Source organism: Dromaius novaehollandiae, chromosome 2 (genome assembly GCF_036370855.1).
Source record: "Dromaius novaehollandiae isolate bDroNov1 chromosome 2, bDroNov1.hap1, whole genome shotgun sequence".
NCBI classification, from domain to species: Eukaryota; Metazoa; Chordata; class Aves; order Casuariiformes; family Dromaiidae; genus Dromaius; species Dromaius novaehollandiae.
Window position 1 is genome coordinate 147,697,402 of NC_088099.1, and position 20,049 is coordinate 147,717,450.

The 20,049-nt window shown below is 42.8% G+C and overlaps 1 protein-coding gene across 3 annotated transcripts in view; it reads left to right on the plus strand.

The window, feature by feature from the left end:
• The first annotated feature begins 13,004 nt into the window (after positions 1–13,004).
• Positions 13,005–20,049, plus strand: part of RUNX1T1 (RUNX1 partner transcriptional co-repressor 1) — a 115,631-nt gene continuing 108,586 nt past the window's right edge. Inside the window, exon 1 of one of the 3 annotated variants that reach the window (XM_026099754.2) lies at positions 13,005–13,589. Coding sequence is in view for 1 of the 3 variants with exons in the window: in XM_026099755.2 (XP_025955540.1) it covers positions 13,562–13,589 (28 nt within the window). In the remaining 2 variants the exon portion in view is untranslated. The remainder of the gene's footprint in view (positions 13,590–20,049) is intronic. The other 2 variants (XM_064507756.1, XM_026099755.2) reach the window with 2 other exon arrangements.

Consider the following 20,049-nt stretch of genomic DNA (forward strand, 5'->3'; position numbering starts at 1 on the left):
TTGGACGACGAGCTTACGTGCAGGTCCCAGCACCAGTTTTGATTTGGTGGGAGTTACAGAAGGTAGGTGACCTTGCTGAGATTTTTCCCTCATTGGGAAGAAGTGCTATTAAAAGTCTGTTACTGCAGAGGTAGGAAGAAAGGATTTCTTCCTCTGTGGCGCTCTGTTGTGAGCTATCTTTAGGCTGCACTTGTTGGCTGGAGATTGGGCCAGAGGTTGACCATGCTGCCTAGGGGTGAAAGCACTGAATGAGTGCTTGGATATCCTGTGTCATGGACTTTGTCAGTGCTCTGAAGCGAGCTGCCCCTCGTACTCACTCGGTGCCTCCACTTCCTCGCCTACCAAATGGTTCTTTCCATTTGTGAGGTCCATCGGTGAAAAGCATTATGTAAGAGCAGAGCACTATTATAATCATTAGAGAATTTGAGAAAATATGTGTAGTGTTAAATGCTGTAATCATGCACTTTATGACATGATACCATTATAAACACATTGTACTTATCAGAAAGCCTGTGAATCATTTACCTTCATTTTCTTCCTTACCAAGAACCACAGTTGCCACAAAAACAGATCTGTTCTTGTTCCTTTTTAAAGAAACTATGCTTGCCAATTCTGCTGAGTGGTTGAAAAAAGCACACCACCCGGAATAGTATATTTGATACTGTGAGTACCCTTTGAAATGATCTATGGTATTTTTGCTACAGACACTAACCCTATAGTGTTGCATAACAACATCCAAATAGTGAAATCAGTTTCTCAAAAAAGATAATCAGTTAGTTTGTAGAAACTACTCACCCTGTGTAGGAAGAGAATACGTGCAGAAATAAAGAGGTGATACAGCTTTTCTTCTCTCTCATTGTAGTTTGAGGCTCCATATTAAGCACCACAGGTGGAGGAAATGATAGCTGGAACTCCCTGCTCCCACGGGGCTTTGCCGCCAACATCGGGAACTGTACAGCAAGTCCTGGCAGAACCAGCAGTGTCAGCAGGGCAGAGCGGAGATGGCCATGGTTGTTTTGTGCCCGTTTATAGATGTAAATCCTATGCAGGAGCAGGACCGCCTGACCAGCACCGGTGGCAATGGCAGTGAGTGGATGGAGAGTGGTCCATCCCATCTGCTTGCAGATGGCAGAGCTGAAAGTCCTCCAGTGCAGCAAGTGGATTCCCATCAAGGCGGATTCAGGAAGGGCATTTCCACCACAGCCAGGACTTGTTACCAGAGCCAGCCCTGCAGATCTTCAGCTGGTACAGGAAAGCAAGGTTTTTGGAAGATAGGCTTGTGCTGAGATTTGGATTCTGGATCCCCATGACCGCGACGTTGATAATCTGGTATAGGTTCTAACTAAACTGCTGACATATAAACAGGGGCTGATTTCATATTTCTTGTAAAGGTACAATGATGAATTCAATGACGGGTGGGAGAGAAGGGAGAGGAGGTTATATTTCTTTTTTTCCACCAAAAATACTGTATTTTCCATTATTCTGGCTCTCGGTGGAAATGCAAGTACTTGGTAGTAAGAAGAAACACCTGCAAATACAACACGGCAATTTTTATTTCCTAATTCACAAAGCCACAGGTATGAGTTTGATTATAGGAAGAACAGTAAAGCACAGTTTAATATTTCTTTTTTAAGAAAGACCACTATGACACATTGAACGTTGTCATCAGCATTACCACTGGCCTGTAAAAGTTACACCTGTGAAACTGAGTAGCTCTTTTCCCTCTATTATATTGTTTTCTGACACTATATCAGAAATTAATTATTTGAATAAAATGAAATGCTGTCCAGATTTCCAGCTGTTAATATACTCAAATGGCACGTGTGAAATTAGTGCTACAAAAAAATTTAGCGCAAGTACACTTTAGCAAAAAGAGTGGTGATGTATGTTAGCATATCAATTTAACCAATGTGAAGTGAAGCTGAAAATATTTATAAATCAGTCCTTTTTCTAAAGGAAGGTGATGTTAAGACATTGCCCTTAACGTATTTGATAAGCAGATTCTAATGTGATTTAAGTCTTTAGACTCAAAATGAATACAGAGAGCCTTGTGGCTTTGATATCGACATGAACAAACACATCAGAGAATGACTGATATCTACGATTTTAAAGTGCTGGCTTGGAAAATGTGGGACATCTGGCACAGCAAGAAGAACCTGTGAAAATGAAAGTTTCCCAGAAAGAAAGAAGGGGAAGAAGTACAAAAAGTGCAGGTAGCATTATGGGAGAAGAAAAGCACCATAAAATGCTACTGAAAAAGACAGCACGATGCTTGAACACTCCTTATCAAGGAAATGAGAGGCACAAAATGTGTACAAAACAGAGACACCAGGGAAAATGTGTTACTACAAAAATAAAGGAGATAGATAGCCATTTGCACAGACTCCTAGGCTTGATAAAAGGAATGCATGCCCATAAGCAAGCACTTCTGTATTTTCAGTTGTTCTTTAACTTTACTTGTGAAATAGAGATCTCAGTCACCAACAGGAAGAAACTGAGGACAGAGAAGCAGCTGAAATGATAAGAATTGCCAAACCCCATTTCATGTTCCTCACCCTGAGTTCTCCGAGGAAGGTGCCCTGGGATTGCCACTTTCTCTCAGTGACGAGGGATCGAGCTGGTCCCCTGGATGGCTCTGGTTGGACTCTTTGGCTTTAAGCAACAGAAAAGTCAGACATGTTTGGGCCTCCTGCAGTTAGAAGTCATTTGCACTCTAGTATAGCAGAAATTAGGAAGAGGAGCAATCTGAAAAGCATTGTTGAGGTCTCTGCTAAGCCCAATGAGAAAGTAAATCCCCTTTTTTTGCCTTTTTGTGTTTGATTTTTTTGGGAGGGGGAAGTAACTCTAGAAGTCTAGGGCTACCCTGAATTATAGGGTCAAAAGCTCAGTTGGCTAGGGACATGTAACACACTGAATCAACATCTGCTTTGGTTATTAAGGCAAGGAATCTGGTTTGGTGAATTTCTTTCTAATGAGTTCACTACAGGCAAGTCTATCAAACAGGTTTTGCAGAGGAACTTAGGACAGCTTGGTGAAATCTGCCAAATTAAAGGAAAAGAGGTTTAGCACAATTGAAGTGGTGTATGTTTCTCTCATGCCAAGGATTGCAGAAATTTGTATTTTCCACAAGTTAAAAAAAGACTCTGGGATTGCAGCAAGCCATGTATTAAACTCAAAACTGAACTGACAGCTTGGCATGCTTCTTTGGTATCATTTATGAGGAAGATATCTTTATCATCATGGAAGTAGACCGAAGAAGGCTGATGGCAAGACTGAGGAGAGAAGAGCTAATTCTTGTCGGCAGGAAGATACGGTCTTACAATCAATGGATAAGCCTATACCCTCCTTGCAAGATTTAGGTAGATACTCCAACAAGATCAACTTCATCATGACAATGCTGAAATTACAACACTTAAAACACCATTCAGAAAATACTGCTTTTGGTCATCAGTTTGGCATCACAGACAGGTCAGAAGCATCCAAAGACATTTCTATAAGCCCTGGGAGGAATATATAACTAAAATTGTAGTTTATTGGGAGTTTGAGAAACACTGCGGCATTAGGGTTAACACAAGTTCTGAAGGTGATTGAAGCTGCTTTAATTTCTTGTAATAGTGTTGAGGGGATAATATAAATCTTCTCGTGTTCTCCCTTTGCTGTTCTTGATACACAACCAACCTTCTAGTGAAATTTGGTACATAGTATCAAAATTAGTACATAGAAAATTAAACAGAGAAAAATACAGGCTATGGTAGTCAGGATATGTGACTGATAAATAGAGAGTAAAAGCAGGTGCAAAAAAAAAAAAAAATCAAAGCTATATTTGAAATGCCACCACATAAAAGTGTATCAGAACTAGCATGGTTCATCAGCATGATAAAATCTGAAGCAAATTCATAGTTAACCTGTCATTAAAAAGGCCAAGCTTTTTATAAACTGCTTAGAACGACACTGACAAGAAAAGAGACAAAGAAGTGTGCTTTTGAGTGTTTAAAGACTCTATTGACAACATCCCCAGTTCTGGCATTTTATGATATTTCTAAGTCTACAGCTGTTTCAGCAGATGCCAGCAGCTATGGTCTTGGTATGGTGCTACTCCAATTACACAGACATGATTGGAAACCTGTAGCATATTGTTCTGGATAGCTTTCAGATGCCAAAACTAAGCACAGTCCAACAGAGAGAGAATATTGGGCAACCATATGAACACATAAAAGAATGGTATAGTATATTCTGGGTCTTGATGATGTCTAATGATACCCCCCATGACACCCATGTTATTAATAAGGTACTCTATAGAGATCATTCACACATCTGAGATACAGACATACTGCCCTACCGCAAAACATACTCGCATTAAATCCACCTAGAAATGTATGGAGATCACGCTCATCAGCAGAAGCGGTCATCAAGGCTGACGTGTAAGCATTCTGACACACTAGCAACTGCAGAAATCAGACTGGTCATTTGTAGCTTACATGCAATTGCCACCTATATTTGAAATGATACAACACTGTGAGCTCAGTCACATATCAGATGACCACTGTGCAGGCCATCCGTGACTTCAGTAGCCAAAGAGATCTCTGGAAGCTAGAGATCTCAGAATATAGAGACTGGTTGCCTACAATTAACAGCTGTTCATGTTCCATAAATCTCTTTTCTAAGAATTTTAAGCTGCAAATGAGAAGGTAAATTATTACAAAAGATATATTACAAAAGATACTGATATTTATCCATATGTAAAACAGCAGCCCAGGATAGTAGTATGATACTTTCAAGCACATAGTTTCAAAAACATGGAGTAAAATCATGAACCTCATGATATACAGAAAGAAAGACTTCAGAGAAACTCGCATACACACAAGATGACTTAGGAGACTTTAGGAAAGAAGAGCAATAGCAGTATGTGAAGGAGAAAAAAGTTTGGTTGTTTGGAGTTACTCTTTTCTTTTTTTTTTTTTAAGGTTTGTGGCTATCTTTCTTCCCACTCATTCCACAAGTCAGCGGAACATAGAAAAGTTAATACATATTTTTTTGAGTTTGATATTCTGTCAGGTATATAATGCCTGTGAGGCCTAATTCGATAGCTTTGAGTTCCTGGCTTTTGTGGTATGGAACAACCTCCAACACACGACATGTAGCCTTCATCATTCAGAGAACTGGATCGATGATGATAGATTGCTACGAATATTTTTTAAGAGCAGCAAAGAAAGCATATCACCTTAGTTAAGCCAGCTTATGGAACAACAGATCAACAAACCACAGCCAGCCTTGGAAGAAAATCATGCATCCTAAGTGGCTTTGCTTAAAGGACTTCAGACTAAGAGATGCTAAATCTAGGAATCCTCAAACTGTCTGCTTTAAATATCGCCATGGCTCCCAAAGTTTATTCAGGCTTAAATTAGGAAATCTGGTTCTGATATAGCCAATTGAGAAAGAATATTGAAGTCTATCAGCTTTTTTTTTCATTGGCTGTTACTGAACTCTGAAATCCTAGGTAAGAGAAACTGATCCAAATGAGGAGGCAATTTTGTTGAAGAACACTAAATTTACTAAACAGTAAGCTCCAGATTTGCAATTGGAAATCTGAAGGAATTAATTTCACAACAGTCCCAGAAATTTGAGAGACTGACTTATCTAGAAATCACTGAAGCCTAAGATGCATCTGAGTCTGTGTACCAAATTTCTATGTACCAGTTTTGCTACTATGTACCAATTTTGCTACTATGTACCAAATTTCACTAGAAGATTGTTTGTGTATCAAGAACAGCAAGAGAGGACATGAGGAGATGTATATTATCTCCTCAAAACTATTACAAGAAATTAAAGAAGCAAGACTGAAAGCTTCCAGACAAAAGCTGTCCAGTTTAGAAGAGAAAGCGGAAAAGCAATACCAGGTGTATTGCATGTTTTTTTATTAAATAAAGTTTGAATAATTATTCAGTACGAGAAGACAGATTATACTTCTGAAAATAACCACAGAGGTATTCACCTTCCTCTCACAATGATCTAGTCAGCATAAAAATATTCTCAGCCTGCGTGTAGTTCTGTAAAACACAGATATTATTGTCCTTTCCAACTCTGGTACTGAAAGGCCAAACTCACAGATACCAGGGTGATATTAGAAGTACAAATATTAGGTTGAAATGGCCCCTTTCTGATATGGGACCTTCATAAAGGCTCACATTTCAAGCTCGCTGAGCTGCTGCAAAGCGAGGGAGCCCTGGGGGCATTTTGCAGGGCACCTTCCCGCAGGTGGTCAGAGCAGCTCGGTAGTCACGGCATCTCCCAGCTCCCGGGCAGTTTAGTGGCACAGTTAACGCGCTGCGTCACTGCTGACCGTGAACAAGCACAAGTCAAAACAAGCATGGACTAGTCCTTCATATATTTTAACATGATTATTTCTTGTAGACTAAAGATAGTTTCTACTTTTGAACTTCTTTTAAAGGCCTTCTAAATTTGACTTATTTGGTTTCCGTTACGTAGGACGCAACTATCAAATATATTATGTTTACTTTTTTTTTTTGCCCACGGTTAAAAGGAAAGCAATTGTGTAAGAAGGAAAGAAGTTTGAGCTAAAAATATGTTATTTGAAAAGGAGGGTATTTTTAGCAATAAGGTCTGTGAGCATCCTAGTTCTGATCCTTTCCTAGGAAATCAGTGGCCAAACATGTCTGTTATTTCAGTGAGACAGAATCAGGTTGTTTCTATAGATGGGCAACAAATTATTACGGCACTTTGGATGAGATTTTGACACATGTAGCAGCATCTTATTTCAAGAAAAATTCCAAAGAACTGACAGAGAATACACCAGAGTTCATTGCCATTCAGTTCAACTAGATGTTGAATTTAGCTCTTTATTTTTTTTAACCAGATAACGTGGGCTTTCTTAGACATCCTCATTCGCAGACATGATTTTTGTTGCTTTCCCTTTAAAATGTAAATTTTTGCATTGCACTGAGCAGTGCTAAAACTCTTATGTTTATTTCCTTTTGGTTCTATAAATGGCATCTCTCAGACTGCACTTTGCTCTCTCTGAACATTTCTGTATTACAGTTTATTTATTTCCTATGCCCTCTTAACTTCCATCTTTAAAAGTTTTTTAAAAGAAAGGTTTTGCCAGCAAAAGGGGAAAAATTAATTCTGTCTTCTATCAGACATAATTTTTTCATTACTTCTACTTTTCCTATTTGTCTGAGAGCAGAAGTAGTAAGTGACTGATGCCTGAAAGCATCCTCCCTTTAATGATGTGCATATGAGACAACATTTTAAGTTGCTATTGATCTGCAAATAACTATTCCTGGGCAAACTAGATTTCATCAGTTTCTTTCTAAAAATAAACTGCACTTTAAATAGAGTGCAACAAATGAAGTAGCATCAGACTCAATTATCTAGCTGTGTTTTTTCCACAACAGTCTGAAACTTTGAAATAGCATTTTTGCTTGCTATGATACTTGTTTTTTAAAAAAAATTAAATACCCAGTTTATGTTAATATGCATTTTCCAGCTTAAGCTGTGCACTGCACCTTAGTTAAAATTAGATTTTTTAACTATTGTCTTCTGTATTCTAAAATAGTCTCGTAAGGACAATACCTGAGCAAGGCAAAGTCTAAGCCTCGTTAAAAGGTGTAAGTATATAAACAGTTATAAAAACAATATAAAGGAAACTAGAATACCAACATCTCTAAAAGGCTTCTAAAGTTCTTACAGTTCTCTTTGAAGGAGTTTCCCAGATACAGACACATAGATATTTTGGAGTAACCACCACAGCAAAAACTGCCTTCAAGAAATAGTCTTAATTTTTTTTTTCAGACAGGGGCTTTAAACTATATCTTTGTTTAATTTAGTTTGATGCAAATATAAACAGTAGTGCTGGGGGGTGGAAAACACGGTTTCAGTTACATCATCCTGAGGTCACGTTATAAATAGAGCTCCCAGCGACCCGGATTCGTTTTTATTTGCCGTTGGAGGCAGGGAGCCCTGCTGCACAGAGGACATCGCTGCGCGCTGTGAAACCTGGACGAGCCAGAGTTTCGATACGGCAGCACGGCACGATGTTGGTTAGTTGCAGCCAGCAGGGAAATACGGAGTTATAATCCCAATTTAAGCTTGTGTGTAAGTGGAATAACATACTATCAGCATGTTGGTGAAAAAGATAAGTGAGTTACGCTGTTACCCTTCCCCATATGAAGTGTCGCTGCACTTTTTAGGAGATGTGGCACCGAGGCACAGTGTATATCCGAAGGGAAACCCAGCACAGGTCGTACGCCTCGGACCACTGCTGTACAGGAGCTGTGCTCCATCGCACACCTCACGGACGGGCGCTGGGTCTGGATCGACGCAGGCAAAGGGGGAAGCGCGCTGGCCTGCGCCGGAGGCAGCTCCCCCCTTTGCCTCCCAGGCAATCACTGCCCACCCGCAGCCCAGCTTTGCAGGGACTTCCAGGCATGTTTAGGTAAACAGCTTTGTGGCTGCTTATTTTATTACTGTCTGATAATAGGGCACTATTGTTTATTGCAGGTGGCTGCCCAGCAGGTGGGAGGTTAAGGGACCGTATGCGTGTGCGTTAGGGCGAGCGTTTGCCCTTGCTGGGCGAGCATCCTGCGTGAGAGCCCGTGCGCGTGGTGCGTGGCAGTTAACACGGCACTTACTGCTTCCAGGAACCTTGACAGCAAAGTGTTTCCTGCTCTCTGACATTGCTGGAAACAAAATTTATTCCTTCCATTTTGGCGTTTCCACATTTGCGGGAGGAGATGCTCTATGTCTGCGCTATTCCAGCACAATCTATGCTGTCGAGTTCAATGCAGAAAAAAATCTCAGCGCTAAAACTAAGTGTTTTCTATGTTAAAATACACACAATATTAAACATTGATTTAATAAATATTTAATAAATATATGTTTGTATAAATAGAACATACACAACAGATTAAGGCAAAATAAACTTTTTGCTTCTAGGAACAGAAAAGTTTTCAAAACCTTTTTTTCATCCCTATTTTTGCTTGGCATTGCTTTATTTAGCCAATAGGATCTTTTCTCTGGAAAAGATTTGTTTTTTTAATAAGAAGCCCCATTTCACTGAAAACAAATGAGCTCTGTGACAGAGCTGGCATGCACAGAAATGACCGTTGATATCTAAATTTTATGTGAATTTTTTCCAAAATATCCCACCTCCCCTTTTTTTGTCACGGTGAAAAAGTACTTCTGCAGAGCGCTTTCAAATGCTGCAACATTAATGGGTTTTTAAGAGTACTGACAATGCCAAAAAGGAAACAAGAATGCAAAAAATGTCCTTAGCATATATCTAAATTAAGGAACTCCCCAAATAAATATATATGAACCAGGGCTGAAATCTGTCATGTTAGACAAGATGTCAAAATGTACCTCAGTGGAGCTTGTAAACTCCTGAAAGCAGAGAGCCTCTTGCTTTTAATTTGGAAGGGACTTAACGCGTTTTTGCCACTTCCAAAAGCAGAGGCGGAACAATGGCGAGGGCAGGGAGACAGGCAGGTAATGTGTCAGCTCTTGCAGCATGTACATCACCTAGTGGACATGCTTTGCATACTAAAGGCTGGGGATCTATCCTGCTACCACATATTTTCGGCTCTCGTTATCAAGCACGATCCCCATGCACGTGGCCTCACGTGGGGCTGCAAGGCAGCGCAGGGGTCAAGGCAGGATTTAGCCCATGCTCTAGCTAAACTGTGAAGGATTTTTCAAAGACACATGTAACGCCAAGGGTGCATATAACGCCTGCGTGAGTACTGCAGCCGTCTCTTTCCCTCCGTAACCCTCTGGAACGTGGGACCTACAAAAGGGGCGCAGACAGGATGACTGAAAACGAAGTGTGGCCTGCGCTAACATGTAAAATATCCTTGTAAATTAGAGGGAAAATTGGAAAAACACAGTTAAGGGAAAGGTTCATAAGCTAAAGCTATCAAGGACCCAGCTCAGCGTTCTGACTGTTCAGTTTTACACGAAGGTTTTCTGTGTCGCTCAGTCACGGTGAGTGCTTGTCAGATGGGTGCTGTAGCAACCACAACACAGCCAGGATACATATGCTGAGGCCCAATCCAGGTCCAATTGAAACGAATATCTGAGATTCCCATGTGCTCCACAGAGGATGAAACCGAGCCTCCCGGCAGCGGAAGGCACTTCAATAGGCAGACATCGCTGCAAAACAAGTATGAACTTAAAGTCTGCATGATTTGAGTGGAAAAGCATTTGAGGAGATTGTCTCCATTCTGGATGAGGACATGTGATGATGTTTAACACCCCGAGTTGCAAGGCAGTGACAATTAGGAGGGACATACTTGTCTCTATTTTTAAACAGCGATGAGGTGAGTTGATATGTAAGTTCTCTTCCAAGAATTGCAGTGCAGATGACTGCCCATAATATAATTATTCACAGTAAAAAGTAAGCCATGTTTCATCTCTGAACATTTGATCAGTCTATGTACAATCAAAATATAGTCAGATTTGGACAGCCTAACAGGATATTTCTGACTTCCATGTGCAACTATACTTTTACCAGCCTTTCTCTCGCACAATGTCACACAGTGATACACAGTGTAAATCCTTCATATGTCAAATCAGACATGGCAGCTACAGTCTGCAGGAAAAATCTGTAGAGTGTAAAGTTACCAAGTATTTGTGAGGTCTACTGTGAGGCTGCATTTTTTTTCTTCCTGGAATATGAATTCATCTTTCAAAGAAAACGTTTATTTTTCCAGTTTCACTAAAACGTATCTACATTATCCAGGAAATAAATGGAAAGAAGGAAAAGGTCGGGATGAGAGTAGTTTGCAGCAGGCCAGTCTTCAGTCATCAGCTGTGCAATATAATGATAATACTTGATGGTTACAATCTTTTATTATTTAGGATCATGTCAATTTATTCTCCCAGCATGGATGAGAAAAGTATAGCTACCGTGAAGTAGCCAGCATTTACCGCTCTCTACTAGATTTCGTTATCTGAGTAAGCTTTGTCCTTATGAGGAAAACGGGGAAATACTGTACAATAAGGGCCAGGGCTGACGTTTTAAAAGGTGACTACTGTGTTATTTTCATCATGCAAATAGAAAACAGAAGTCCGTAAACTTTAACCAGTTTGTAGGTGGATATTTAATTGCTAGTAGCTTGGACTAGACTTTCCAGAGTTTCCCAATCTAAAATGATGTTCTTTCCCTATTTTGGAAGATAATACCTAGAAAGTCAATTGATCCTTTAGACTGAAGGTACATGTCAGAGGGGAAGTGCTATGTTTTTCATTTTTTTAAGCTGTACACTGGGAATACGGTCTGGGTGTTCAGTCCCTGGCACTTCAGCAAAACCATTGGCAAATCTTAGGTATTTTTCAGCTTACACGTATGAAAATTGGGGTGAAAGTATCACACTACAGAGATTTTGAGGCTCAACTGAAGGGTGCAAATCTGCAGCAGACAAAAGAAGTCTTGTAAAATTTGCTATTTTTAGATTGCTTTAAAATATTCGAAAATTATTTTTAGAGATTCTGCAATAACTTTGGCCTTGAAATAGGCCTCTGTGGAACGGATAGCTTTTAAATTGGAAAACAATGCCGGACTTGCAGCCTCTCAACATTGTTGTAAATTGAAATCACAGTGGACCCAAAGATCTCCCAATTTATGCTCTGCTGAGCTCAGTTTACCTCAAGGTAAATTTGACCCCATATTCTTATAGGTCGATCTGTTCATTAAAGTGCCATGTCCCTAAATATCTGTAGAAAAGGTAGATTTAACCCTATCAGAAAACACCGTTTAAGCATATTTTCAAAATTAACCAAATTTTCAAAGCTAATTATAGAAGCAGATAAATACTGCTCTTAAATGCCCATTACAGAAACATGTATGCGCTTATTGTAAACACAGGAAAAGCTCCACTGCATTCGACAAGACTATTTGTGTGCTTAAAATTAGGCGCTTGTGTATTTGCAACATCAGGCCTAGCATGCGTGCGGGTGTGTGGCTGTGTGCACGTGCACGTGCGTATGGGGATAAATAAGGCAGGTTGATTGTAACTTCCACTATATGCTAACTCTTTTACTAACCTTGGACATTTGGAAAAAATTAAGCTGAACTTCCAGGCAGTCCTGGCAGTTGTAATGAAACTTATTGCAAATTACCTGCAACCTAAGAAATCCTGTGCTTTTTAACTCAAAATACGAAAAAGATGTGTTTTTTTTCATAGAGCTGCCTTCTTTACATAGTGTCACCACGATAGCAAAAGCACCAGTTCGCTATAGGTTGTCTCGCTGACAGTTATAATATTCTCCAGGAAATGTAGAGGGTGATAACTGATGAATCAGAAAATACGTGGAGGCCGACCGAAATGATTATGTAACCAAACGTGAAGTTAAATGTTAGTACGCTGCTATTAATTGTAGCTTATAGTAATTAATTTTCTCTGCTGTTGTGCTCATGTTTCTGCTTTTGGAAGAATCCAGAATCCCCTTGCAGGGAAGTGTGAAACTGCATCTGGGTCCTGCAAGCCATGGAAGCCTATAAATTCCTTAAAAAGCGGAGAGGGAGGCCTTCCCCGGTACTGTACTTTTGTAAAGAGTGAAAAAACAAAGGGAAAAAGAAAATGATAATTGTTTTCTCTAAGGCTATTATCTAATGCGAAAGCAAACAGTCTGACTGGAAATCAGCTAACAGAAGGGGATTAGAGAGCGGATCTGAGCGCGGCTCGATTCCGAGCGCTGCCGCCTCCCCGCACAGTGATGAGACACAGGCAGCGGAGCCGGGAGCTCTCCAGATGGCTGGAGAAAGTGTTTGTCTCGGGTTACTGCAGGGCAGCCCGGGCTCCTAGCGCCGGCAGCCCCGCCGCGGCGGCACCGCGGAGCGCGCCCGCCCGCCCAGCGCGGGGAGCGGCAGCGCGGGGGGCGCCGCGCCGGCCGCGCTCGCCTTTTGTCGCGGCGCACTTGACCCCCGCTCGCCCCCGCGCGCCGCAGATGTCTCCCACCTCCATCGCCGCCCCCCGCCCCGGGCCCTCCCCCGCCGCACCTGGGCAGCGGGCCGCGCCGGCTGCCGGCAGTCGGCGGCGCGGGGCCTGCTAGCGGGCGCGGCGGCGGCGGCGGCGGCGGCGGCGGCGGCGCGGGCTCGCTCCCCCCGTGCGGCACGGGCTGCGCCCGGGCGTCGCCTGCCCGCGGACACGGCGCTCGCCGGCCGGCGCTGCGCACCGCGCTGCTGCGCGGCGGCACGGAGCGGCACCGCGGCGGCGCCTGCCTCGGCGCGGAGGAGACTTGGCGGCGGTCTTGCTTCTCGTCCTTCCCGCTGGAGCCGGTAGCCTCTCCCTCGAGCCGACCCTCCTTTAAAAAAAAAAGAGCGAGCGAGAGAGAGAGAGAGAGAGGGAGGAAAAAAAGAGCAGCTGGAGTTTCTCCTCAGCTCGTTTTGACTTTTGTGGACGTGGATCATCTGGAGTGGGAAGGGAAGGCGCGCCGCCTCGCTCGCCCCTCTCCCACCCCCTCTCCCCTGCAGCCGCCCGGGCTGCCGGCTCTCCCCCGAGGCGGACGGGAACTTTTATTTGCAGCTCGCAGCCCGTGGCGGATGGTGGGACTCTCCGGCCCTCTGCAGCGTGAGTACCGGGGCGCGGGGCGCCGGGGGGAGGCAGCCGCGGTCCCCTCTGCCCGCTCGTCCTTTCTTGCAGGGTTTGCTCTGCCTCAGAGCGGCTCCCGCGGCTCTAACTAACCCAGCCGGACCGAGGCTGCTGCTGTAGCCGGGCGAGGTTAGCGCTGCATGCGGCTCCTGCGGCCGGGGTTCCCAGCTCGCAAGCTTGCACCCTCAGTTTGTCAAAAGCCCAGAAGCCAAGCTGCCTCGTTTTTCAAAAAATAACCATCGAGGCTTATATTCTTGTCTTCCGTAGCGTAGGGTTTCTGTCTCGGTTTAGGACTTGCCTTTTTTCTTTTTCCCCCTCCCCTCGCTAGATCACAGAGCTAGCCAATGTGGACCGCAGTGCCTGAAAAATTTCTGGTGGGATTTTTGTTTCATTACAGTCGTCGGATTATATAGCGCTGGCAACATCACTTTAGGCTGTTTTGCAAGAAATATTTCAGGCTGTGCACATCGTTTTCAACCGCACTGCGATCTTGCAAATATCCCCGCTTCCTAAAACGACAGGAGAACAGGACAGACTGCATTTCCAAAACTGCAATACAATGCAATTGTGTCAGCTCGTAGATCTGAGCTATATGGTTGGATTCCACAGACTCGTCCATGCCATCCGTAAAGGGGGGTCGGAGCCTGCAGACCTGCGCTCCCGGTCGTTTAGACGAGCCTTGGACTTTTGGCGAGTTCGAGTCCTTTTGTTAGTGCCAAAGTTAGGAGATCGGGCTAAACTGGGCTTAGGGTAGGGAAGGACTTGCTACCTTTACTGCGGGACCCGCGAGTCCATTACGTGCTGAGTCGCCCAGAAATATCTGGGTTGTCACTGTGCTCTGCTCTCCGAAATTGTTAGAAAGAAACTGAAAGTAACTAATCGGACGCAGCTCCAAAATCGCTCTTGCGCCCAAAGAGGAGGCAAAATGTGACTCCCTTAAGCTCGCTGAGAAGTTTAGAGGCGAGAGGGAGAAGGCAGCAGAGGGTCAGACGTCCTCATCCCCCCGAAGAGAGGTTGCTGTCCGCTGCGCGCCGGTGCGAGGCGGCGGCGACCCGGGACGGCGGCCCGGGACAGCGGCCCCGGCGCCGCCTCGCCGCCCGCGGCAGGGCGGTGGCAGCGCTGCGGGCTCGGCAGCGACCCCGGCAGCCCCCAGCCCTGCCCCGCGCTGAGCCGGGGCACTTAGAGGACCGGCTCCTCGAGCCTCCTGGCAGCGCCGGCCCGCAGGCGCAGCCCCCTCGGATGCGCGGTGCCGGCGGGTTTCCGTCGCGGGCGGCAGCCGCGCTGGGCGCCCTGCGCGCTCCAGGTACCCTTGCAGGTACCTAGGGCACCGCGCACGCCTGCCTTTAAAGCGAAAATCGGGCGCAAGATCACCGTTAGTGACTGGCAGGGCATGTTAGTGTCTGGGCAAATTTCGGTCGAGGCTTCTTAAAAGCAGTCCGTGGGAACTACCGTGCTGTCTGTGGGAGCAGGGCAAGTGGCAGACGTCAGGCTGTAGGCACCCCCGGCTGCCTAAAAGGATGTCTTGAGTCTTGGTATGTACAGCCAAGGGTTTGCTCCGGCGAATATTCGTGTGCTTAATGTAACTCTGACCCCTTTAACTTTTAACATCGCTTCCCCTAATTAATCTGTTCAGGTCCCAGACTTAAATGGCTGTCCACAGCTGCTGCAAATTGATTTATCCCCTGATGGTGGTCCGAGTTGCTGACCAAAGCAGGATTTTTTTTTCTCCCCATTTTTGGTCTACTAATCTGTTTTGACTTATTTCCTACTTACAGTAATGCTTGCATGCGTTTTGAAGAACTTAAAAAATATTTTCTTTTGACATGTAGCTAGAAACATAATTATTGTATTTGTAAACACAATATGTTAGGGCTAAGGGTGAATATAATTTATTTAATTATACCCTTGTAGCCTTACATTTCCTTTTCCATTTCTGCATCCTGATAGACGCAATGGAAAGTTTAAATAATGAACTTTGTTAACTGTAGTTTGCAGCAATAGATGAAAGGTGTTTTTGGATTTGAATTCTGTTGTCCAGGTTTTCTGCTCAGCTTTTCTGCCAACAGTTTTAGTGAATCTGGGTAACTGAGAGGATTGAAACTGGTTTCTAATGGTTGTTAAAGCTGATGCTTGACCTTTTCAGGGGAAGTCTGAAAACCTCATTCAGTTTATTCTGGGCTGATTTCCTTAGGAAATCCAATATGATCAGGGAATTTCCTTCAGCTTGTCTGAATGTTAGGAAAGTTAGTCTATCTTGTTTATGTTTTGGTTCTAGCATTAGTTGTTTCTGTGGCTCCCCATCAATAGAAAAATACCAGGAAAAAGATCTGAATATGGCTTATTCATTATTGTGCAGTCTATGAAAATACTAAGTTGGTAAAGGCTTCAGGAGCTGCAAGATACACTGCAGGCTCGCTATAAAGGTTTTTTTTCAGGAAGCTACTTTGTTTGATTATTGAGAAGTTTCCTAAGATCAGTTTTATCATATCTGAGCCTGCAATATAACTGTTACTCCTCTGTAATAGTTACATTGCATCATTTGTCTTTTCTGTCATAGGAAACTCAACCATGCAATAGCGCAAATGATAATAACAACAACAACAAAAACCCTTTAAATCTGTTAATATCCTGGCAAGCTGAAACCGGCTGAGTATATAAGATAGCAGGAGTTGATGCAAATTTCAGCCTTAATGTGTGCAAGCATCTCTAAGGCTTGGTTTCTAGCTGTACAAATGTCCTAACTGAGAAGAAACAATCTGTTTGTGATGGAATGCAGACAGCAGCGTTAGGTCACTGCTTCCTGGCAACTGCTGCACAAGTTGTTTTTCTTCAAAGGCTTTGAGCTTTTAAATAGTTTCCAAAATCTTTTTAAGTAAAACATTGCCTTCTACCATTTGACCACCTTAATGTTAACTTTTTTGCCTAAATAATGGACCAGTAAAACAGCACACAGTGTCTCATCTGTATATACTTAACACTAGGCATGCCTGCGTGCACATGGAGTTTTAGGCTGGAAGTATTGTGTATAGAAGAAAGGGGAGAAAAATAGCTCCACCTGGAGTGCTGGTCAGTGGCTAGTCAGTTCAGGACATTCTTCCCTGTCAAATCCTGTTTCTCACTTCTCTGAAATGAACTTCAGACGACAGGCATTGAATGCAAAGCCCACTTCATTGAGGTAATATGCAGACTGCAAACTCTTCATTGCCAGACACTTTGGAAGAAATAGGCATCTGCACTGTTTGCATTGGGGGTGATGGGAGAAAGGGGTTGCAATTGTCATTTTCATCTTTCAAATCCACTTGCCACAGTCCTTTACTGTTAAATCTTCAGCTAATTGAATAAGGATATTAGTATGTTGCTTTTGAGGGCGCTTCAGATTTTTTAAATTAGGGGAAAAAGGATCTTGTTCTTTGTTCTGTAGAAACTTAAGTTGTCATGTAGAGATCAAGAAGCCTTATCAGCTGAAATAAAACGTGAACTTGCTGTTGTGTAGAGGTTATTTCTCATGGTTTGGTTAAAGAGCTGTAAAAAGAAATCATTTTAAATCTGAGCAAATTAAAAAAAAATGCTTACATCCATTTAGTTAGCAGGAGCCTGCTCTTTTTCATACAGCCTTTAATAGCAACCTAAAAGAAGTTTAAACAAACATTGAATTTAGCATAAGTAGTGAGAATGTAAATTGTTAAAACATTGGCTTCCAGATTTCATTTTCTTCATCTTGTTTCCCATGAAAGCACCAAAAGAGGTGGTTTAAAAACTGAACTTTTAATGTAAAGGCTCTTGCTTTTCTATATAGATGTTGCTCTTTAAAGATCTGCTCTAAAATCACAGTTGTCCTGCTCTTGTTTACTATAAACTTGATTAGCTTAATATATGGTAGCATAAATACATCAGGAAAAAGTACACTGTGTGGTTTTGTGAAATAAGAAAAAATCAGCAGATGTAAAAATCAAAGCCAAAATATCCTGCCCTTTAAAAGGACATTTTTTTTTCAAAATAAAATATTTCATCTGAAAGACATTGACTTCCATCTTCATTTTTTTTCTGCCATTGATATGAAAGTTTCCAAATAATGTTTAGAGAACAGTGGACATTTTATTAAAGTAAACATTAGTTCAGTATAATGGAGGTAATTGTAAATGATAAGAGCAGAGCAGGTTATCTGTGTGTTGTTTAAACAGAAGGAGCTATTTTGCACCATTTCCAGTAGCCATCTGTAGAGGAGAAGGGTTTGCACCTGTCTGTCCACACTAATTATAGATTAGGTCCAAAGAAATGAAATTCGAGTAGGCTTTCTCTTAATGAAATCCATAGTGATTTTATTGTAAATGTGTTTTGTGTACAGACGGTGATGGTTGGGCTGTGAGTAAAATAAATTGCTGTATGGCTGTCATGTACTTATAGTTGTAAAGCAGGATACTGCTGCATTAACAAAGGTGCTGAATAAAAACGCAGTACTCCATTTGTGTCCTAGGCTTCAATTGTGGTTTTAGCTAGGTTTAGCCAAAATACTCACTGTAAGCACAGTCTTTTAAGGGTGTGTTTCAGGGTAGACTTCTCAGAATCATCTTCCTGTCAGTGTCCTGGCATATACGTGGTCTTCTGGCTGTAATATATGAGATAGAAATGGTTTCATTTTAAGTATGTACACAGAGACATGCAGAGTGTGTCAGAATTACTTTGCTCTGGCCTAATATTATATTGGTAAAAGAAAGTGAAAAGAGTGAGAAATGCATTCTGCAGTAAAAGGTCACATGAATTCCTACCACATCTGTTTATAGTAATTATGAACATAATTAACATAAGAATTACAAGTGAAGTAATGACAAGCTGAGCTATGAGATATTATTCCATAATGGTCATATGTTGGAATTCTCACATTATAGCACACTAGAATTCACATATTCAATGCCAGAAAGAAAATGTTAGATTTGTATCTATTTTAATGCTTCAAAACTTATCTGCCTGGGGCAGATGGACTTTATGCTTTATAGGAAGGTAACCCATTATTAAGAGAGAGTCAGTTGAAATTAAGATTTCTAGCCTGCAGCTTGGACTTTGAGACAGCTGTGCTTATGGAACACCACTTCTGCTACACATTTGCACTCTGATTGTATTTATTTTATTACCACACATTGCTTTATTTTTAAATCTGAGTGTTTTTGCAGCAAATTGTTTACATTAGAAAGGATCCTAGATTAGTTTTTCTTTAGAGAATTGTGACTCTAGTAGTAAAACTGCCTGTTGGAATGGCCAGTGTAGATATAAGCCATATACTGAGGCTCTGGAAGATGAGAATCTGATAGATCCTAAATTAGTTCATGGCACATTAGACTGCAAGGAAAAGTCCCTAACATACTTAGAATTAAAAGAGCAGTCTCTCATTTGTACATAATATTTTGAAAGCACATATGCAGAGAGAAAACTCTCTGGTACCTGGTACCTTGCAGGTTGAATTCATTACAGTCACTTTTCTTTGGAAATGCACAGAATATACCACTAAGTGCTTGGGTTTCAAGTGAGTTGACTAACTCTTGTAATATGACCTGTCTGATTACCTCTAAATATGGTTGTCACACAACTGACAACTGGAGGAAGTTGAGGAAAAAGTGGGCCATCTTAAGAGTAAAAATACTATCTAAGGAATCCATAACGAATTTGGCGTGTAAAAATCATTTTACCTTTATTGAAAAACCAAATGCCTGCTTTTGTGATAGGAAAATTTGCTAAATTACTAAGGCTGAATATATAGTTGGAGTGGTTTAGGAAGAATGAAAAAAAAAATTACCTTGTGCTATGTCTCAGTGATACCAAGAGGTTTTCGCATTATTGGATTAGTGGAGGATTTGTGACAGACCCCTTTTTATCTGACATTCATTGCAGTGACACGATTTTCACATACACGCCCTTCCCCCACCTCAGTTCTGGTTTTCACTTCGTGTTATGTATCAAATTCCCTTTATTTTTTCTCTTGGGGAAAAACTGCCACCTTGGCGGAGCGAGTGTGGAAGGGCCCCCCGGACAAGGCCCGTCTCGCTCCAGCGTGCCGTCGTTGTCCCCATCCCGGCCCTCGCGTTGCCTTTCCGTGGAGATTCAAGAGCAGCTCATTGCCTTAAAAACAGATACCGGTTCCAAGGGAGAGACAGTTAAAACTTTTAAAGCCCGGGCGCGCGGAGTCGGCTCAGCAGCCCGGCGCGGCCGCACGGCCACGGCGCTGTCTCGGCTCCCGCGGGCAGACGCGATACCCCTCAGCAGCCCGCCGGGACGGATCCAGTCAACACAAACGCGGGCGGTTTAGTGCGGGAGCCGCCCGGCGGGGAAGCAGCCGGTGCGGGAGCCCGGGCGGCGGCGGGCCGGGCCGCCCCCTCTGCGGTGCGCGGCGCCCCCGCTCCCCGCGCTGCTTCCCGCCTCCGCCTGGGCCGTGCCGATAGTGTAATCG